The 23,562-nt window shown below is 35.9% G+C and overlaps 1 protein-coding gene and 1 long non-coding RNA gene across 18 annotated transcripts in view; one reads left to right on the forward strand and one right to left on the reverse strand.

Moving 5' to 3' along the window:
* WDR64 (WD repeat domain 64) overlaps positions 1-23,562 on the reverse strand; it is a 66,882-nt gene that overhangs the window by 16,258 nt on the left and 27,062 nt on the right. For all 16 annotated transcript variants that reach the window (XM_085575396.1, XM_085575402.1, XM_085575395.1 and 13 more), the window contains 8 exons: positions 22,223-22,362; positions 10,416-10,542; positions 8,246-8,394; positions 7,129-7,252; positions 5,512-5,681; positions 3,577-3,753; positions 2,514-2,644; positions 1,163-1,240 (listed from right to left, as the gene is read on the reverse strand). In XM_085575396.1, the coding sequence (XP_085431522.1) occupies positions 1,163-1,240; positions 2,514-2,644; positions 3,577-3,753; positions 5,512-5,681; positions 7,129-7,252; positions 8,246-8,394; positions 10,416-10,542; positions 22,223-22,362 (1,096 nt within the window). The remainder of the gene's footprint in view (positions 1-1,162; positions 1,241-2,513; positions 2,645-3,576; positions 3,754-5,511; positions 5,682-7,128; positions 7,253-8,245; positions 8,395-10,415; positions 10,543-22,222; positions 22,363-23,562) is intronic.
* Positions 6,641-22,227, forward strand: LOC146767929 (uncharacterized). 2 transcript variants are annotated; one of them, XR_014953818.1, is made up of 3 exons: positions 6,641-9,176; positions 11,155-11,393; positions 11,741-22,227. It is a non-coding gene; the product is annotated as an uncharacterized LOC146767929 (long non-coding RNA). The 2 variants fall into 2 exon arrangements; XR_014953819.1 differs by having other exon boundaries at positions 6,647-9,176; positions 11,155-11,319.

A 23,562-nucleotide genomic window follows, 5' to 3' on the forward strand; every position in this document is an offset into this window, starting at 1 on the left:
CTTGCCACATAACACACTAATGTCACAGCTGCTCTGCTTTCAGCAAGAGTATCTGAATAATTTGGATAGTTAGAAAGTATGCAGCTGGGGTAGTCCACCTAAATTTGGTCAGGTAGCCATAACTTTGCAATTTTCAGTGTTTGATTTTACAGCTTTGCTATCATGTTTGAACATTTTTGTGTGTGTATGATCACAGTCAAATTTATCCAGGTATTTTCCCAGTAAATACAAAATATCCTAAGACTGTATGATTTTCCAAGATATTGTAGGATTCTCCTGTTTAAGAATAGTAAGATCTTATCCTAATTTATATAAAAAAAAATCTATCCATGAATTTTAATCATTCCTATTTTTAAAATTTAGCTAGGATTTCTTAAACTAATCATTAAGTTATCATGTACTTATTAAAAGAGAATTTATGTTCAATTAAGTAGCGCTGATATCAAGTAGCATAAGCTACTTGAAGATTTTAAAACAACATAAGACCATCAACCAGCTTTATGGCTCACAAGAGCAAAAAAGCTATCTAATTGCTAAAAAAACTTAAAGCTGCATAAGTATTTAAGCCATACTGAATCCTTTTGGCTACCCCATTGGAACACAAGTGCTTCTGAAGTGATGTACAGGTGCAAAGCCTTTCTTTCCAAATGAGTTTATTTGGCTAAAAATCTCTTTTTCTTCCAACACTACCAACCTATGGAAGGTTCTACCTTGTTTTAAGGGGTATCTTGTGGCTACATGCTTTGATGTGCTTTCCTCTTTGCTGAGAGTATCTAAAAGCAGGAGGATTTTATCAGGTTTAAAATAAAAAAAGAGCCTGCTGCCACACAATTATCTCATAGAGATAGAAGTTATGGTACACTGGAAAACTGAAACCGGGCAAAAGCTACCTTCTGTTGAATTCTTCAACATATTTGAGACTTATGAGACCATTTAGAGGAAAAAGGAGAGCTGAATGAAAAAAAAACCAACCATTTTGTTTGACAAGCATTATGAAAGTGTAAGACTGGGAAAATTAATTAACTGCATGGATCTGAATTGATTAAATACAAATAAAATCTCAATTCAAATAATCTGTCTTGGAGAAACATTACATCATTTTACTACAACAAAATTCCAAGCGACTGTGCCTGTCCCCAAGGAAGATAAAATGCAGAGTTACCTGGAAGAGGAAATCCTATGTACAAGGAATAATATGGCATTGACTCCAGAGCCCTGGTTGTCTTCAGTAGTTTTATGCCTGGAAACAAAGATATTTGTACAGGATATGTCAGATAGGTTGTGTATTTTTCCAGAAAATGTTACAAATTTAACTTGTAAAAAATTAAACTTTAAATATCCCAGAATGCGTGCCACCCAAAATTTTAGACAGTTTTTCAGAATCAGTTAATCAGTCATGATGGTTTAATGTCAGTGGACAACACATACAGAATGTGCCTGTTGCAGGAAAAACAGGTACCTAATGGAATGATGAAAATTTCATTCAGCCAAGTATTTTCTTGAGGATTAGTATTTAAGAGGAAAGTGAATTAACTTAAATAACTAAGTTAATGTTAGCAATGTTCCTTCTTCCTGGCACTCAAGCAGTGATGTGAGTCCCTGGTAAAGTACTCTACTGACATTGACTTCCTGTCTTCCATGCATCAGTATGAATTAGCTGACTCATATATGGGGAAGCAAATATAAAGAAAAAGCCACTGTCTGAACTGCAGTAAAGTTTTGGTTATTTTCCATGGTGCAGAAAACTCATCTCACTTTCTCACAAACCTGCCAATTTTGCACATGAAGGATGAAGTGAAACTCTTGGTTAGGATAGTTAAATATTAACTTTGTATAGTCCTAAAAGACCTGTATTCCTTCACTAACACAGGAATACTGCTATGCTGCTCCACTCAGTCTAACCAGACATATTGCCGTGGTTCAGTTTACTGAGATAGCAGCTTAATGGGGATAAGAATATCTGGAACCATCCTATGATCACTCTTTGTCTCTGTCTCTGAAAGATCTTTACTCTCAAACCTCCAAAATCACATCAGGTTTCTCCTCATTGAATGTGACTTTTAGTCTTCTAGGTATGGACAGTGATTGAGATACTGATAATGTTGAACTTCTGCAATTATCATCTGAAGTAGCATTACTTCCAAATGTCCTCCCAAACACAAAACTTCCAAAATAAGGATGTTTCTAGAGCTCTGTAGCAGCCTCTAGTCAATGACTAGAGTGATTTATATAGTGAGTTTCCTTCAGTGGCAGTGCTGAGTTACATTAAAACATTATTTTAAATTATATCATCCCTTCCCCAAATCACTCTTTTATCACTTCTCCTACCTGAAATGTCAGGACTACCTAGCAAAGTAATTTGAAGTGGGAGGGAGGAGGGCCCATATAAATTGCTACTTTAATTCCTGCTTGTAAATCACCTTTTATATTTGGGCATATTGGAATTTCTAGTATGACATTTGCAAAGTTTGCATGACATATTGGAGATCAAAAGGCATGAAAGTAATACTTACAGGCATTTCACAGAGGCAGATTCAAAATCCCACAAATTTATTTCACCATTTGCACTTCCTGTAGCTATCAATCTGCCTCCTTCTACTTTTAAAACATCAAAACACCTAATATCCACAGAAGATAAAAAAGTCTACAAAGAGGATTAAAAGAAAAAATTGAGTAGGAGTAAGAGTAGGATGCTACAGACTGATATATTTTAACTGTTAATCTAACAAAATGCCTAAATTGACAGTGTCTAGAACAACCGTATATGGGATGCTATTTTAATGCTGTTGTATTTGAGCTACATAGAAGCACCAGAGGAAACAGGCAGTGAAAATATTGGGAAACTCCCTGCTGCAGAGGACAGGGGCCTCCAACCTCACCTGCTTTTTACAGTACAGTTGCAATTTGAGCATGTGAAAACAGATGTAAGGGCTGAAGGTTAATCAAAAGTAGGTATCTATGGAGATACTCTAATCAAGTTAAAGGAAGAAGTCTGACCAGAGATGTAATGACCTTTGCATAAACATCATCCACACCTGTTAGTGAAATTTTACAAGACAGAACTTGTCTTGTGGACTATTCAAGTTAAATTGAAACATAATTTTGACATTTTATTTTACAGAAGCAGTAAGAGGAGAAAATGGAATCACTCTGATACTGAGCTTGATCTTTACGTGCCACTACTACTAAAGGTCAGCCTAGCTATAGAAGGAAAGACACCTCATTTCTAGAGGTGTTTATGTGAGAACCTCAATTTACTATATTGTACAGGAATGTCAAGTTTATGTCCAGAGCAACTCCTTAATTATGGTGATAACCATGCAATGGACTTCTAGGAAGATACAGCCCTTAGAAACAGTCACTTTCTTACATGATTTATTCTGTGTATTTACTTCAGTGTACAGTAAAGTTTAGAATCACAGAATCACAGAACGTGTAAGGTTGTAAGGGACTACAGTTGGAAATAATTATTTGGTTGTTGTCGTGTTCCTAAAACATGAAATCTTTGTGAGCACAGTAAACATTTTACATTCTAATCTTCTGTAAATGTTGTGAAACCTTTGAAGTGCTTCTCACCTCTGTGTCATTTTTCATGCAACTGGTGTTACACAGAAGACGAATCTCTGGAAAAAAATCTTGTGTTTTTAAGGAGGCAGGCTTCAGAGACAGATACACAACTGGATTCCTTCGTGGAAATGGCACTATCTCGGGAAGCACCCATGTGACATACAGATCTGTTTGAGTTGAGTCACCCTATTAAAATAACTTACTTAATGAAAGAGGAAGGAAAGGATTTCTCTATTCATAAAGAATTATAGCAAGTGTGTATCAAAAGCTTGTTTTCTTTGACAAATTACAAAAATTGTTACAGGTATTAACTAGCATATGCATAAACTACAAACTGAAGCTTCATCTAGACATATTTCAGCTCCCCTTACCTGCTCTTATATTAGAAGCTGCACAGCTGTGGAATTCAGAGCTATTGATTTTACTCATTTTAGCTACCTCTTTAGAGTAAGTTGACTCCTTAGTTTTAGCTGCTTATTTCACAAACACCGTTACTCTCCATTTAATATCTACCAAAACATCCAGCAAAAGTGAAGGTTGCTCCAGCTGTGTGAGAAGAAGCTATAACTCAGCTAAAGCTGAGTCTCTGATTCCTCTCCATCATGCCTAGAGGCAACAGGGAGTTACTTTGATGCTTTTCCAGCTATAACAAATTCACCCCAGTATCTAGTTCCTGCTCTAACATGGACATTTCTGTCCGTTTTGAGAAGTGTTACTGAAATCAGCTCCTTAGGTTTGCTACTGTTTTCATAGTTGTCTTGAGCTGCAGAACAAAGGAATAATTAATCTTATGCTATTGAGGTAATAAAACAAGAAATACCTTTAGGAAAGAACTAAAAATGGAGCGATATATAGTAGAGTCCTGCAAAAGATGAACTGTTTTAGGCTGCTACTGCCATTTACCTTGTGAACTACTATATTTAAAGCCTTTAAAAAAGCTAATAATAAAACAACTTGCATTTTTCATTATCACAGAAATGTTTGTGGAAAAATGTAGTTCTGCAAGTATGTGTAACAGTATTAATAGTTTCATAAAGACTTGGAGGAGATTCAACTCCTCACCAATCTGTTTATCAAGGGATACATTTACATAATTTACACTTAATGGGTGGTTGAACAATTTCAGTAATAACACTGAGGAGCAAGTAGTGTGATGCAGTATTTCAAAAAAGTCTGAATAACAGAAGAAAATCCTGTATAAAGCAGCTTTTCATTAGCAGGCTTAAAGGAATGTATTATTTACTGAGATGAGAGCCTGTATATTTCTTTTTTTTCTCAAATATATGATCTACCTTGCACACAGTAGCTTTAAAGTTTCTGAAGAATTTTGTTCCAAGTTAAACATTCCAATTTGAGGAAATTAATTCCAAAGAAACATGGTTTATCTGAGAAGTTAAGCTAAAAAATTAAGCTATAATTATTTTAAGCTGTGAATGCATCCTGTTAGTTTTAGCTGAAGGGAACACAGAGTATATACTCAAAATCAAGCCAAGCAAGGCAATCTGGTTTATTACTGCCTTGTTTCTCGGTATCAGTTCCTAAGAATCCACTGTCTTAATCTATTATTTAAAAAAAAAAAAAAAAATCATCAAAATATCATCTTAAGAAGCTCTTTAAATACATTAAACACTATTTGTAGTAACAACACAAATATTTTAAAGTTACTGTCTCAAAGGATCTGTAACTACTGAAACCTCAATCACAAATGAAAAAGCAAACTTGAGGAAAAAATTATGAGAATGCTGAAAACCAGTAATGGACTAATAAACATTTTAGCACTAGACAGAAGGGCAAAAGCTAAGTTGATTACATTGAAGAAGTAGATTGTTCCTTGACAGTTTCTAAAAGTTTATCTACTAATTAATAAAAAAGTCCTATTTTACCTCAGAAATGAGGGGCTAACAAATGAAATTAGTGGGGGAAAAGGAAGCATGTTTGAAAAACCTGAATGATTTTTATCTTCCCTCTCTGCTCCAAAACAATAACTGCATGTTGACCCTCATCAGCCTTCAGATATACTATCTTCAGCATACGATGCTCATCATTGTTGTGTTGCGCTAAAGGCAATGCCTTAACTTCTTGCCCGCTTTCAAACTCCCATATTTTCACTGATCCTACACAGGGATGACAAAAATGTAGAAAAGGGAATGAACTTTATGTAATAACCTGTGTTGCAAATCCAGAATCTTAAATAGGACCAAACAGGGAAAAGAGAAAGAGGTCAAGAGAAAGAGGTCAATTTGAGGTCAAGAGCTAGGTTGCTGGTCTTTAAAAAATTGTAACTATATTTCTTAGCTAAGCAGCTGTAGGGCCAAAAAACCTTAACAGAAAACATCACTACCCTCTCAACTTTTCAATATTTTTTTTAAATGTCTATTTTTTTTTTTTTTTTTTTTTTGTACAGCCCAGGATAAAAGATCTCTGCTTATCTTACTTCTACAGTTTCTGAATAACATTATCAGAGAGCAATCAGAGTGTGGGCTATCCAGCAGAAGACTCTGGGCTCTGAGCAACAGCAATGAGCTGAGGGACCTGATTTCTGGATTTATCCCAGAGAGATACTGGGGAGAAGGAGCTATGGAATTTTCTTAAGTAAAGCTATTAATTATGTGTGACTTTTCTTTTGAAATACTTGACAATATTCACCTTCTTAAGAACCATAAAGGGTGCAGTCTCTGCTCTCAGGAAGAAACAAGAAATATTAGCCAGTATGTTGTGTGGCAAAGGCCATCATTTCCTCTTCATGTGAAGTAGCTTCCATAAATGTCACATATTTTAGAAATTCGGGTGTGTATTCTTGAGCATTTTAAGATAAGAAGAATTATGCTTTCATGTTAACAGATTATAAAATTATTAAAACTTCCTGCACAATTAGATATGTACTTGTGTATTGGAGAGGTCTTGTCATATTACCTAAAACTCATGCACCATTAATAACAGACACGAAAAATACAGGAAATGTGTACATGTACATGTACATGTACATGTATATGCACATGTATATGTATATGTATATGTATATGTATATGTATATGTATATGTATATCTATATCTATATCTATATCTATATCTATATCTATATCTATATCTATATCTATATCTGTATTTATAATCTATATCTCTCTGTCTATCTATCTATACCTTCTAGTGTTCAATGACTTCCATCACTATGAAATTGAGCTTAAAGACTAGAAAATTTTAAAACTGCCATTCTTCATCTGGAACTATTTAGTTATACATCTAGGTCCTAAGTATTTACAAGGAAACAACTTTTCAGACCAAGAGCATTGAAGACAGTCTTTCAAAGAGTAATAGGCTAAAAAAGAACCAGAGGCTAAGCAGCCCAAAATCATGTTTCTGTGAACCACCTATAAAAAGAAACCAACCAAGCAAGACCCAGCCCTGCCTTTCTGCAGACTGAGAGCTGTGCAATCAAAATTAATTCTGTCATTGAGACAGTCAAGGCAAAGAATTATGTCTGTTAATGTAATATGCCATTAAAATGGTAACAAAAAGTAGTAAAGGTAAAAAAAAAAGGTAGTGATGATTTAATTACTTTACCATCACATGCTCCAGTAGCAAGATAAACCCCATTTCTTTCAATGGCTGCACAGGTCACCTCAATATTCAGCCCATGTGCATCTTCTATTTGATATATTTGAGATCCCGTTTCTAGGTCCCAGACCTAAAAAAATAATATTAGAATGAGATTATTTTTTTAAATACATCCTCTAAAACTGGTTACACAGTGTGTTCTACTGTAATAAAATTATGGCCAATAGCAAATTTTTTTATTGAAACACTAGTGTATTTTCTCTGAAAATGTCCCTTTCTCTGGGGAAGCCACCCAGGCAAGGGGAGACTCTATTTTTTGTGTATGCTATGATAAAGACCCTTGTTAAGTGTTTTTACCGTTTGAAAACAAATTTAGCTAGAAAGAATGGTTTGAGTTGTAGTTTCTGTGCAGAATATACAAATTAGGCTTTTCATTAACAGTTGGTCCAAAAATATGGAAACTACTATCTCTGGTCATTATGAAATCCTTTTAGAAATTTAAGCAACACATTTTAATGAAACACCAATACAAAATTTGGTCATTGTAGTGGGATAACTCAGATGCAACAGGATTTATCAAGTAGCCACCAATTTCATATGCACTGGAATCTGATTTTCTGTATCACCAGTGCGCCAATTATCTTGTGATTGTAATAGTGTTTCAGCCATTGTGGTCTAAGGAAGGCAGGATTTACAGTGACAAATAACATCTTTAGAGAAAGTATAAACTGAACAAACCACTACAGAAGCCTTTCTCCATAGGAATGCCATGCATCACCAACTGACCCAATAAAAGATGCTACCTCTCCCTACAAATTTTGCCATCCAATGTACCAACAACTGCTGAAAACTACATGTTCTCAGTACCTCTTCTGATTATTGTAGAAAATGTATTGTAGATTATTGTAGATTACTGTAGATTATTGTATTTATGTTAAAAAGAAAAGTTGGATCTTCTGTACTCAAATGGGGTTCATGGCTACCACTTCTTTGGACCCCAAAAATAGCCACAAAAACAACACTTTGAATAAAAAATATTAGTTACTTATCAAATTTCCTGATAACTTATTCTGAATACAAAAGTTGAGACTTCTACTTTTCAGTATAAAGGGTGACAACTTACCTTTAGTATTGACTCAGTGCAAATGCTGAGAATCTGGTGAAAAGCCCTATTGTAAAGCAGAACATTGAGGCTCTTCTCATGTGTCTGAGGCAACTCTTTCGAATCTTGTATCACGTTAGCTAGGGGATAAATATCAATGACATCTGAACCTGCACAAGGTGAGAGAAGTCAGAATACATACATTTTGTGCATAATTACTTTTCCTGGAAATGAAAAGATTTCATGTAAATCATTGTGTTCATATGAGTTCTTCTGAAGAGGATATGTAATATTGTCTGTTTTTTGAGAATACATGCCCTCTGACGCAGAAAACATTCTCACACCATTCCCAGAAAGTACCAGGGAAACAAAAGCCAAGTATTTACCTGTCTTACACAGTCCTTTGCCCACCTTTGATGAGATTGACATCCTGACTGCAAATTAGTAGAAGCCATAAATCCCCCAGACACGGAGATGGTTGGCATGAAATGGAATGAACTGAAATACATAAAACTCTAACTGGGAGATCTATCACTCAAATAAATTCTGATTTCTGCTTTCTTAGAGATAAAGCAATTCTATCTTCAAGCAATGATGATGTCTTTCCAGTACCTTCTCTATACAGCACTGCAGCTCTGAATGGTGTTTTCCAAACACCTTCCATTGCTCTCAGTTCAGGGGTGCAAAGACAGAGGCACACGGGACCAATAAGACAAAAGAAAGGACAAGGTCTGTACAGTGCTCTCAAGCCAGAGTACATATGCAGTTTCTCACTGCAGCTCCAGTATTCCAGTCCCGGTATTCCTGCTGATCTGCCAGCAGAGGAGCAGCAGTGAGCCCAGAGTAAAGGAGGAAATTGCCTAATCCTTGGCATAAATCCAGGTGTGGAGGCCAGCAACTTGGAAACCGGCACAGAAGGAAAGCTATGGCAAAATTCAAATGAAGCATGAAGGTGAGCTGTGATTTATGAATGTTAGTGAATTACTAAGTGAAAATCTCCTCTGTGAAGCCAGGTACATAGCAATGAGGATGAATTCACTCATATACAGCCTCGCTCTCTTGCACTCTTCAGGGGCAAGGAAACATTCACCTAGGCTTTTAATGGAACCATTAACAGAATCTAGTACCAGAATTTTTCAAATATTTAGGCACTTATAGGACCATTGTTTATAAGGGTAAAGTACCTCATTTTGTCAAGGAGTGACCTGTACAATTTCGCTACATTGCTAGTCCTTAAAAATCTCACCAGCATAAATTTGAAATGAAGACAGTGTCTGTATCCTTCAGTGATTAAAAAAATCAGTAGAAACCATCAGGTCACTGAAAACAAAACATTTCACATTCGTCTTCTCAGATCTGACAAGCTTTGCAAGCTTTGTGCCTTGTTCCTAGTTCAAGGACAGAAAAAGCTGTCTCCAAAGACAATTACTTTATTTTGCCTGGTACATGTCAGGCCTCTATAGCCTCAGAACACATTCAAAGCTGTCTTTTTTGTGACTACATCTCTGGGACAGATAAACCCTGCCAATTTCAAGAGTCTCTGCCTTAGATACAAAAGGCTAAGATCCTTTGTGACAAATGCAAAGCTCTGGTCCCTCAGAGGTTCCAGGCTCCCTACTACAGAGTCAGGAAACAGAGCCCAGAAACTCCAGGTTGAGTTCCCACAATATTTTATTACTAATCATTTGGGCACTGTGTCTGTTGATACTTCTGGTTGTAGGGCTGTCTTTACTACTGAGTTAAATAAGGAGCTTGAATATACTTGTGAGGGCTCCACAGAGATTTTATGCTGCTGTTTTCATCTCCAACCACGAGGTGGGTCCTAGAGGAATAGTTGGGGGAGATCAATAACATAATAGCTTTCAAGAAATGACAAGTCTATGTAACAATCTGTGTTGTTTAATTTTGCTATGGGAGGCTCAACTTGCCTTCAGAGAAGCCTTTCTCATTTCCTTTGGTTCCTGCTGTTAATTCTAATGCTGCATATTTTCATCCCATTTTCAATATTGAAATTATCACCATATATAACCCACTTTAAGACAGTATTAATAGGCAATACCCTCATCTCCCAGTATTCAGTATATTCTCATATACCTTACTCCTGTACTCAACTTCAGCTGTATTTTATCATAAAGAAATTTGGATTCTAGGAGAAAGGGCATGCTCTCACACACCAACTGCAATAACATACCTGTGAGAAGCAGGCCATGATCATTGTCAAATACCATGGGAAAGGAATTAATTTCTTCTGGAGTCCCATGATCTTCATAGAAGACCTGCAGCGGTGAAAGAGTCTGTATATCCCACACTCTAAAAACCTAGAGGGGGAGAGAGACAAGGAAATCTAGTGCTGTATCCTGACTGGATTTTCAACTACTTTTTTTCTATGACAATACTATAGCCTCCAATGAAAATCACATGGATAAAAATGGTATGTCCCAAAATAAGCAAGAAAAATACCAAAGGTATCTTTATCCCCATTTTACTAAGAATAAAATGCACAGAAAGGCTGAATTTTGTAGTCTTGACCTAGTCTTGACTAGAAGTCCACAGCAGAACCAGGTCTCATAAAAACTGGTTCTACACCTTAATGACAAGATGTCATTAGATCTCTCAATTGTGTGCCATACTTTTCTGTAGCATACAGATAAATGCCACTTGTTTAAAAACTTGTATTTGAACTGGAGCATGGAATGATGTGCAACAGTACAAAGATAAAATTTCAGGGGGCACTGGATAAAGAAATTCCTGAAGTCTTTGACTAACAGCAGATGTTGGACCAAATCAGGATCAGAGCACACTGTAGAAGTATTATTGTTATGCATATAAAGTTCTTGTACTCTCCATAAGGAAATGGCATTGACCACAGTCAGGGTACCATCCTGTAAATAGCATTAGATGTATTTAGATGTATTTGTTCTTACTTTCAGGTTCAATGGAAAACACAGCATCTGCTTCGAACTCTAGAGTAATTGTTAGCAGCATTTTTCATCCTGATCAAAAGCTGTGTTGAACTTACTGCTATCCCATCCCAAGAAATCATGATTTAATTTCTCAGATCCCATGGCCTTTAGTGTGGTGTATTTCTCTGCAAGGTAATATTACTATGATCTCAAAAATTATTCTGTCATCACACCTGCCTGCAATTCTTACTCAGCTGCCATAACTGGTGAGTCGTATGTAGGCATTTGTGCAAGTTATTTTTATTCATTTAATTGTGATATTATTATGGCTTCACTTTTAATTGGGATTTTAACACAAAGACATATGTTGGTACAACATCAACACTCTCATCAATACTCTGAGGGTTGTGGGCTTGACAAAACTCACAACGTGATTTTAAAGTATGTTACAGTGGATCCACGAGAATTCTGAAAAGGAAAGGAAGAAAAGGAACAGATACATCAATCCGTGTTTAAACAAATCACTTTTGGCACTAGAGAGAAATTCATGCACAAGTGTTTCAGAATGTTAAGTAAAAGAAAGTTTTTCCTTAATATTTTTTTTTGTTTTCAGGAAAACTCAAGAAGAAAGGACTCTAAATAACTTTTCACTGAGAATAAATTTTCCCTGAGACATTACTGATTCGAAAGAACCATGTCCATTACATTCCTCTGATTGACTTCTGATTGTACTTCAGAGTTTACTCAGACATGCAATTTCTAAAGCCTACAAAGAACAAACCATTGAGCAAAAGTCATTGAGAAGTCTTGAAACAGGAAATCCATTTGAATAGGAAAAAATCATGAAGACCTTCATCCAACTGAACAGTAGACCAGCAAAAATTGAAAGAAGGATCGATGATGAGAATTGAGAAACTTATGGCAATAACACAAGTGGATCTCCAAGCTCAATTCTGGTACATTCACAATTAGAGCATGTAAAACAGGGGTAAGAGCTGAAAATTAAGTAAAAGTAGGTATCTGTGGAGATACTACAGTCAGGTGAAAATAGTAAGTCACTGAACAAAGATAAACCTTCCCATAAACATCACCCTGATCTGTTACAGTGCTAGTGAAATTACACAAAACAAAAATGAAGAAAATTCTAATAGTCTAATAAAACATTCAAGTTCAATTGGTCAAAAAGTGAGACATAGGTTTGACATAATATCAAGGCAATAAAAAGAGAAGATGTTTTTATAACACAAGAGAATATAACTAAGAGCTTCCTGTGCTATTTCTTGCTGCTTTTTCAGCTGCTAAGGCCACCAGCACATTCAGAAAACGCAGCCACTTAAAGTGACAGCAAAAACCTAGATGCATTGCAGCATTCATAAATCTCTTCCCTGCCTTATGCCTGCCTTTTTTCCCAGCCCGTGGGCAGGGATGGGGAGATTACATAAACCACTCTTCCACATGAGTAACTCTCACACACGGCATCACCAGCATGGCCGCAAGACACAATGTCAGTGCTGCTCATCTGCATCAGCACACAGACTGTGCATGAATCCATGTGTGAAGAGAGGCAACAAAAGGCATGCTTATTTAGAAATTAGGAAGTCGCTAGGGGGAGTTGCCTTAGGAGTGTTGTTTTAATACTAACTTTACTGTCCTACTTAGTTATTGAAGAATTTCCCACAGCAGCCTGAGAAATACCAGGAATCCCTGAAAACCTCTGAGAGCATATTCTTTATGGCAAAGTGCTTTTGGACTCTGTCTTCTGAAATGCAAAATACAGATTACATACAAGCAAATAAAACATATTAGGGAGGAGAAGGAATGTGGAAAGAAGGTGCTTCAAGTGCTATTGGGAAACAACTCACTGTTTCAACTTTATAGGGAAAGCTGAACTGTACTTCCAGCAACATTATTTCTACAATAGTAGGTTACATTATTGAGAAACTTTGTTTGGTTTAGTTGTTGGCAGAATTGACTTTGACCCACAGACAGATGTTTTTAAGACTTAGAAGAGCAGGATACTTGCCCGTGTTCCCACATTGTGACCAACCTTCTCCACATAGCTGGTATCTGGGGCACAGGGGCATTCAAGGAATGCACACTGCATCTCTTTCCTCTACCTTGGCTGCAATAACCCCAGAAAATTACTTTGTTATCCTCTCCAGGACTGCAACATGGAGCAGCTCCCTCTGTTATGGGGGGCTCTTCTTTGTGTCATTCATTTTTCAACCCAGTGGCAAAATCACATAGTTACAGATGGAATTTCCACAGACACTGATAAAAAATTGGGAAACAAATCCTCCTGGAATTCAGTGGCACTTCTTGCCATTGAAACTCACTCTGAGCCTTCTGATATCTCCTGAAAAATTTAAATGTCTATATTTGCATTCATAAACATTTTCCTCTTGAGCACAACCTTCCTTCAAGCCCTAAAACTGAGAACATAGAAAAAAGTCTGAACAATCTTTTCCATTGGCTCTGAAGCCTTTGTTTTATGAGCACATAAAACTAACAACACACCTCTCTTCTATTTTCTCAAGACACGCAAAGACAGACAGAAGGCAAAAGATTAATCTTAACAACTAAAATGTGAAGAACAGAGGGAAATAGAAAAAAGATGGGAAATAAGCCCAGAAAAATTGGTAAAAAATTTTTTTACTTGCTCTCAGGTACAATAAAGTACAAGTTTTGGAACACTTATCTCTTGCCAAGTTTCTATGAAAACACTACTGTGGAAACATGCTTTGATTTTGGAAGAAGCAAATCCTGTTCTCCTTTCTATCTGTAATTAACTAAGATAGATAAGGATTAAAGAAGTTAATGTTTTGCCCTTCCCCCTTCCCCCACCAAAACATAATCCCTTCCAATTTCTGCTAGTTATGAATATGTGACTTTAGAACACTGTTCTATGAGAAATATCTCAGTAACTCTCTAGAGAAAACAGTAACTTTATTTTAATTCTTCCAAACTCTCACATTCTGCTAATACTTTTTGAAACCTAAAGAATGTTGTTTTTTGAAGAAGTCAACTTTCCTCAGTTTTACAGAATGTTGATACTGCAAGTTTTTAAAAAGACTTATGCAGGAAAATCCAAAATCCAAACACTTGTGGGGCAGAAAGAAGTTGCACTAGCCACTGCAGCCATAGACAGGAAGAGTAAGGAACAATTGAGGTGGTTTTTTTGTTGAAACATTTAGTTTATCTGATCCCTTTTGCTACCCTGTTCACTTGTTTGAGAGGGTCATTTAAGGCTCCATGGTCTAAATGAAAAAAATCACAAATTCATATGGAATGTCTGACATCTCAAAGACAAAAATCACCAGGCATGAATGTCAAACTGCAGTTCTGCTTACTGCATTACTTAAGTTATCTGCAGAGAGCATCTATATGTGTCTAGTGATCCCTGAAGGTGATCCTGCAAAGTGCTACAACTCCCAGTCACAGTAAGTATACTTGGGAACAAATGGATGTCAATGGGATTACTTGTGAGGTTAAGGCACGGAGGATTTAGTTCTAATCACATTAATGCAATGTGGTGCAGCAGTCAGTAATATAGCTACTGCCTTATTGACACAGAAACTTGACAGAGTTCAAAATTATGAGCATTTCAAATCACGTCCTCAGATAATACCATGTGGTAGTATATAAAATTACCTACTTTTCCCAAACCTGAAGGGATGCTGGAAAGGAATCAAACTGTTGTATGCAGTAGTGAGTCTAATTACATAGTAATGAACTTGAAGGATATTTACTGGGTGCTGCTATCGAGAGGGTGCAAATGCTCTGTAAATGCTCTTGTCTCTGTACTGTGTGCAGGATGTACCTGATCCCTGCTGCAAAGAGAAAATAACACTCAGCACTTCTGGAGAACAGCTTCAGTGGACATGTAGATGGTGTGGGGGTCAGAAACAGGAAGCTAGAGGTATAGAATAGAGGTGGCTGCCCATGAATACCTGAATCAGAAGAGTTAAAAATCAGTCAGGCTCCCCTTATCAATCTTCAACCAATCTTAGAATGATTCTCTCACCTTAGACAAAGTTTTTGAAGTTCTCATTATCTTTGTTCTGGTCCTAATATCTGGGAGAAACAACAAACCAAAGCGAATAAAGGCACAGCAGTAAGAGAACTTTGGTTTCAAAGGTGTAAATAAAAAAAATGTGCCTGATATAGATATGGCCACATAATTATTGTAAAGGATGACTGGAACAGATTTCCCAAATGCCTCTTTTTCAAATTATCTAGATAAAATTGAATATTGTTATACAGTACATTCCAGTAACTGCTATGATTAGCAATGGTTTGACATAAATTAAGCAGTGTGTTTCCAGCCAAGTTGCTCTCATTTTTCAGGAAGACAAATGACTGTATTATAAATATATCCTTACAACAATATCATGTGCTTTCAAAACTGGTTAGACCAACACTCACACTAACAGGCACCGATACAATCACCTGCTCAGTTCCAGACTGACAAAGACACTTATGACTTCCCACAGGGATATCGCCCAGCTGATATTAAGCAGATCAGAAGAGAGAGGGCAGGAAACTGATAACATCAAGGGTTGAGTAAATTTGCAAAAGTCAGAAAATTAAAAAACTAATAACATATCTTACCTCCCTTTATCTTGTCTGAAACGCTAAAAATCTACCCTTAGGTTGTGTAAGAATAAAGCTAACATATGTATAACAGAGTTACTTTAGATAGGCAAATTTTAGCAAGGAAATGTTTATGTTGTTGCATCATGTTGGCTGCATTAGATTTTGAAGACATTATGAATGGAATGAAGCTCTTCCATGCCCCAGAAGGAAGATACGAGAAATTCCTGCTTATTGCACTACTCTCCTGCCATGTGTAAATGTGTGCATTGCTCTTTAGCTACCAAATATGAAATTACTTTTAGAAAAGAAAAAAACAAAAGAACAGTGACTTCACTTGTTTACAAATGATACTGTACAGTGTTTTAAAGACTGGGGATGTAGTCCTTATATTAGCCCTACTGATCATCAAACAAAACTTTATTTTTACGAATAGAAGCCTGTAGGCTCAAATGTTGTTCTGACTCACTCAGGTGGTCTAATTCAACCAAACCTACCACTGAGATGTTCTAGTAAAATCAATGAGACACCTGGTGAAGTACATTTTGCCTTTCTGGTTTCCATTGACAACTCGATTAGGCAAGACACAAAGTTGTAGCCTCCACTGTTCAAGTTGTGAATCGCCACTCTGCACTGAGAGTGGCTGTCACTGCTTCACAGCCTTTCAGTATAAGAGCTATTCCTCTTGGAATTGCTCTTGTCACTCTGGAATAGCTAGTCAGGTCCAGTTTCTGCCATTAGCCTTAACCTCCTTGTTTCCACAGAGTGTAAGGTCATCTTTCAGATAATGGCTGGCTTTCTGCCACATCTCCAGGCTTAATAGCCTCTGTGCCTACAAGTGGATTTTTTCCCCTTGATTCTTCCTGAATGCATTCAGTCAGTTCTGTAATATAAAAAAAAAATGAAATAATAAATGCTTCTTGATGCAGGATGAAAATAAGAATGGGCAAACTATAGAGAGACAGAGGCAATGAAAGACTGAGTCACATGAAGGAGAGGAAAACATAAACACTGCAGAGATTTCCTATGCAGTATGCTTCTATCTGTGCTGAAGCATCAAGTCACTTTTCCATTATTTCTTTACCCCACAGACTGTTCTCATATTACCACACACACTGTAAAAGTAATTCTTCTGTTTATTGGGCCCAACAGGAAAAAAAAAACAAACAAAAAACCAAGCAACTATAGCAATTTCTATTAACTTAGGAGTACTGGTATTTGTAGAAAAATGCATTAGTGGCAGATCAAGTATCTTTATATAGACAATCTTGCCTTGCCTGCTTGAAACATCAAACTGATGTAATAATTCTTGTCTTTTGAGTGTATCTTGAAGCATCTGGGGATGCTGCTTAGCTGTAATTCCAAGTCCAAAGCTGGCTTTTTTAAAAGGACTTAAAGTATTCTACCAGCACTTTTTGTCAATAAAAAAATATTGCTTCAGTGCTTGAATAAGCCATATTATTTTACTTTGCAGAGAAAAGGTGTAAAACAGTTCTAACAGTAGAAAATAATCACTCATTCTTTTTTTTAGAGCTCCCAAATGATAAATATCAATGGTATTACAATCATAAATCTAGAGATAGGCTTTGGCCTATCTTGGAAAAAATGGTTCCTGAAAATTGCTTGAGTGGCTTCTGCAGAATAATTCCAATCAAAGAGTTTTATACATTTGCATTTACTTTTATGCCAATAATCTGATCTATGCCTATAACATGTTGACACTTTAGCAGAGTCCATGTATTATATGAAAACCTGAGTCTGTATTTTGGTACAATGACACAGGGGATGAGTTAATATCTTCAGACAAATTTAACAGTAATTACTTTTTAGAAGTATTTTCAACCAAAATGTAAGTCAAAACAGATACACTCTAAGTGTAATTGTGGTGAATATAGTATGTGAATTGTGGTGAATGTGGTATATAATTTAACATAAAATTGTGTTTGTGGGAAATCTCAACATGAGATTCAGAGAATGTTCCTATGGTTAAGAACACACAGATCATGTCAATATTTCAGGCCTTCTTGCAAATTCACGTAACTGAACTGCTGAAGAAAAAGACACGTCTGTGGACTACAGCTGTAAGTGTACCTATGCAAATTGTTATCGCCAAGGTATTCACAAACTGGAAGATCAGGAACAAACATATTTCCATGCATATTATACTCCAGAGCAAGTTCAGCAACACAGAAATATGAAAATTCCTGCCTGGGCCCTCCCCTCTACCTCAATGTTATAATATGGAAATATTAATTCATGTGACTAAAAGTCATACAGAAATTATATGCAGTTCAATGTCTCTGCCTAATTTGTAGGTATTCTTATGCTATAAACCCAAAAAACTAAGTTTAATTTTTTTGATAGAAGAATTAGAAAATTTTTAATAGCTGCCTGCCAACTTTTTACTAATAATTAGTTGTATCAAGAAATCCTTATAGTGTTGGAGCAAACAAAATGCTTATGTGCTGGAACAGTTAAAGAAATCTTAATTTTCTTAAATAGAACAATTGTTTGAATTCAAATTCCAAAATAGTTTCTTAATTGTTGCGGTAATTTTTTGTTATTACTGGTTCAGGACCACTTGTTTTTAGTTAGATTAAATATGACCAAGGTTTCTTTAATGCTTTCCAGAAAGCCATATTGCATACTGCCCAAAATGCCACAGAGCAAATCAAGAAGTCTGCTCCAAGAAGAAGACAGCACTGCTCAGATGTTTCTTCTCCTGACAAAAGCAGAACTGATCTCATGAATTGTACTAGTTTTGGCTGGGGTAGAGTTCATTTTCTTCCCAGTGGCTGGTATGGGGATGTGTTTTGGATTTGTGCTGAACACAGGTTGATAATACAGAGACATTTTTGTTATTGCTGAGCTGGGCTTGCACAGAGGCAAGGTCTGCTGAGTGATCTCTATTTTTGGAATCTACCTAACAAAGTTAACACAGTGATGCCTCTCTCCCCTTCTGGGATCTACTCTCCCTTTCATGCTCTGGTATATTCAGACTGTTAGAGTTAAGAATCTTTCTTCTAAACTAGCTCTTCCACTATAATACAAATCTATGATCTCTAATTTTTTTCACTAGTGCTGTGAAACCACGTCTTCAGATTTGTTAATTTTTACATTTTTGTATAAACCACAATCTATATTTGTGTTCTATAGTATGGAACTAAGGCTAACAACACCAAACAAATCCCCGGCTACTCTTGTAATAGATGTGTAAGATTTGTGGTATCTTTAAACCATTCACTGCAGATTTTGAGCCCTTAATTCAGCCAATCCTTCTTTAGACCACAATGCGTTGCTACAGCACCAATCTGAGAACAAAAGCTAATGTGATCCCTTATTTTTGAACTCTGTAGTATAAATCAGTTGCATACAGGCTGCAGAGACATTATTGTGAACACATTTTACATTGCAAAAAAGTATCTTTACAATGACAAGGAACTTTTCCATATAGTTCAAGAAAAATAGTCATAAAGTTTAAAATCCATCTGAATCTTCAAATGTTACAATTCTGTAACAAAGATAAAAATTCCAAATTTTAATTTAAAAAAATTACTCCCTACTTTTCAACTTGTTCTGCAACTTTAGTTAAAAATGGCACAATAAAAAAGCTTTTATTTTAATATGGATAGCTGATACAGTTTAGGCTAAATTTAATTTTGGGAAGGTTTTGAAAAAGTGTTAATTTAATTTTCCTAAGCTTTTCGTCTTGTTCTGCTATTCTGTCAAACATTTATTGTAAAATCTATGCACATAGATTTTATTTCACTAGGATACAATGCTTCTATAAGATCTTTAATATGTCCCTAACTTATCTTCAGTAAAAATATATAGGTTGTCCTTATTTTGCTTATCCTTTGCTTTCTATATCACAGTCACTGAAAAACAGAAACAAAACAGAGAAAACTATTTTGATTTGTTTATGCTAGGCACATTGAAAAGCAAGTTGGTCTTTGTTTTTTAGGTGGAAACAAATTAAATGCTAAAGTATTGTAATAAGATCCCTGAGAAGTTGCACACCTTTGTATAATTCTTGGTTCTTGACTGTCAAACACAAATGTGCTTTGAGCAGTTTAGAAGCAGTCCTGTTATAGCTGGCCTTCTGCTATTTGGTATACCATATATCTTCTATAGATTGCATATTTGAGGTACAGGGTGATAAGCACTTTATTTGAAAGTTTAGTTTATTTGAAAGTTATCTAAGTTTAGACTCTTCTATGTGGGATTCCTTATTTTTGATATAGTTTTCACTGTGACCACAAGATTTATCTGACACTTGAAAGTCTAGGAATTAATGTATTTTTTTTTTTTTTAGAACTGTAATTTCAGCCTTATAACTCATTGCACTATTTAAACACACACGGCTTTTAATTAAAACAAACTTTCATATATTCATTTGCATCTAAAAGTGATCTTTCTGATGTCATTGGCACTACTTAGCTATATTTAGTTAAGAGCACGTGTCCACATACATAGAGACTTTTAAAATAGATTTTGCTTTATCATAAATATTGAATCATAGAAAAGCCCAGAAGGGCTCTCAAAAGATCATCTACATTTAATGTCCCAGGAGCTCCATTCTCAGTTGCTTTTTCATAAATACCTTCACATTCGTTCATTTCCCTTAAGTCATGTCTTACATCTTACTCCATTTTTCCTACATGTAGCCTTGAGCCTATGTTATGGTTTGATATAGAAGTGAATTTCAAATCCTACAAACAGGTAGGGTTTGAAATTCACATCAAACCTTAACAGGCTATCTGCCAAACCCCTCGAATTCACAGTAATGTATGCCTGTAGCAAAGCTACAGAGTTACCTACAGAACAGACAGGTATAGATTCATAGAAGTAAGGAAGGGGGAAAAATTATGACTCCAGGATTATGTGAAGTTGGGAAATTTTTATAATTTATTTTCAACTAGTATTACTTTTAGAAATGTGTGGGGTGTAAGAATAAGATTAAATAAGTGAAAATGTGGTATTTACTGCCACCACAATGAGCAATGGTAAGCAATTATAGCAGAGGAGAGGCATGGGAAGGACAAATAATTCAGTAATATTTCCTACATAACCCAATAAAAATCTGGAAACATTTGAGATAGAAGGATATTTCAGCAGACTAATTACATTAGGTCCTCATTGATTTATAGGAGCTATTTTTCATAAGCATACCTTCAATTTTATTGACCATTCTGAACTGTCCTACTTCTGCTCAAGGCCTGCAGCTTTAAGCAGTCTGGTGTAAATGGTTAATTTAGTATCTCTCCTCCCCACTCCATTATTGTAGATGATAATGAGGATATGGAATAGTGTTAAATATCGAAAATATTGCATTGGACCACTTTGAAAGAGTTCTATAGCCATTCACAATTACTCCTTCAGGGGCTTCTCTCTTTTTTTGGCACATATTTGTAAAAGTTTTTATTCTCTTTTATTCAGTTTTATTTCTATTTTATTTTATTTTATTTTATTTTATTTTATTTTATTTTATTTTATTTTATTTTATTCAGTTTTTATTTCTCTTTTATTCAGTCTCATTCTGACAAATCATATAAATAACCAACACTGTGATTCTACCAATCACTTCTCATATACACACCTATTTCCATCAGAATCTTGTAATATTTGGTGGAATAAGTGTTATTACAGATTTTATTAGTATTCCTGTTTATGGTCAATGCTTTGGAACAGTAAGCCTTGTAAAAGACACTGGTTAGAAAGAGATCAATACTTGAACATGATATATAGAGACCAGAAAAACCCCACCTATGGATTTAGCAGGCTGGTAGGAAGAGACAAGTGTAAAAAACTGTAGGAAATTTTTGCAGGTGATCACTACTGAATGAAGCATTTGAGTACGGGTTCTGTTTTCAATCTGTCAGTTGCTAAAGTAACACAGAAATTATCAGAATATTAATATCTACTATTGTAACCATTCTTTTGTCATACTCGTGTAGATAATATGTCAAATAGTTTCATTCTTGTTACTAAGGGTGCACTTGGTCCCATCATCCTGATCACCAATAGAGATATTGAACAGGTCTAGACCCAACACTAATCCCTGGGGTCACCTCTAGAGACTGGTCACCAACTGGATGTGGCACCATTCACCACCGCTCTCTGGGCCTGACCATCCAACCAGTTCTTAACACAGAAAAGGTGCACCTGCGCAAGCTGTGGGCTGACAGCTTTTCCAGAATGCCATGGGAGACAGTACCAAAAGCTTTGCTGAAGTCCAGGCAGACCACATCCACAGCCTTACCCTCACCCACCAGGTGGGTCACCTGCTCATAAAAGGAGAGGTTAGTCAGGCAGGATCTGCCTTTCCTAAACCTGTGCTGCCTGGGCCTGATCCTTTGGTTGTCCTGTTTGTGCTGTGTGATTGCACTCCAGATCCTCTATTCCACAACTTTGTGGACCACTGAGGTTAACCTGACAGGCCTGGACTTCTCTGGATCCTTCTTCCAGCCCTCTTTCTTTGAGGGTCAGAAATGTGTTTTACCTTTGCACAGGAAAGGCTGATAACATGTTGATCTTTTTCATTTGTCACAATTTCCACAATACTATGTTTGTGTCCTAATAGCTTCCCCATAGGACTAAAATTAACAACAGGATTCCACAACCGAAGGATTCTGTCATTACCTAAAAAAAAAAAAAAATTATATATAGTCAGAAAGATTGAATAGTCACTTCTATTACAATTAAGCTTTGTAATTGAGAGCTTAGTGTTCTTAAGTTTGTCCTTTCATCTGGGTAGACTACTCCCACATAAGGATGTGAATTTTTCAATCTAAGGGCTGGATTCCAGCTTATGTTTCATTGCTTAACCACAAACACATATTAAAAATGCACAACTGATTAGCTTTTCAAAGCTAATCAGTTTTATTTTTTTATTTTGCTAAAGGAATGGCAGGGACACTGAATGAGACTACGTGGACTAGTCCCAGAGAAGCAGTGTACTTTAACAGAAATACAACTGGGGCTCATATTTTGTTTCCTTCAATTATGTAATTTAGAAAAATGTAAAAAAAAAAATTTGTGCCCAGATAGCCAGGACAAAAAAAGACAACTTCCTTTATGGAAGAACGTGAACATGCAGAAATAAGTGGGCATTAAAGTTGAGGGCAGACAGAAAAAATAACCGCTGATGATTTAGTTTGTAGTAACGTAAATGAGAATTAGGTATTTCATACTTATTTCTATGTTCAAACTTTGAATTTGCCTACAATCTTTGATTGTGTTTTAAGTGAATATTTGGTGCTATTTTGCTAATAGGAAACTATTAATAAATATTTCAAAACCCAAGGATGTTAAAAATGTATTTTAACTTTCAATTCCTGGCAAATATTGAAATTGAATGAATTGTATGCATCTAGCTGAACAGTTTATTTTGACACACAATAAATGAAACAGCCACATTTTGTCTAAACTTCTGCTTGAGCTCTACTTTTTACTCAAATTAAATTGAAGAGCAAAAAGCAAAAAAACCCCATAGACTAGGAAGTATATGTCTCAAGAGAACCAGCTCAATTATGTTAAGCACTCAGCTCAATTATGTTAATAATCTTCCTTAAGCTTGTTCAACCTACTGTCATTAGTCAGTCCCTCCATTTCTCTCTACAGAAATCTATTCCTTTCCTTCTTAATGCAGCAAGATGTGATTTGTTTAGGAGCATCCCATCTCCCTTTTCCTTCATTAAGCAATATTGTTCTCTCAGTTAAATTGATTCCACTGTTTATGTGGTTTCTCTCTAAACGAGAGAAGCTCACTGAAGGAATGATCTACTCTTAAAATAGCTACAACAGAAAGCCATTTTGATTTATGCCAGCTCATTTCATAAG

Source organism: Lonchura striata, chromosome 3 (genome assembly GCF_050655825.1).
Source record: "Lonchura striata isolate lonStrDom1 chromosome 3, ASM5065582v1, whole genome shotgun sequence".
NCBI lineage: Eukaryota > Metazoa > Chordata > Aves > Passeriformes > Estrildidae > Lonchura > Lonchura striata.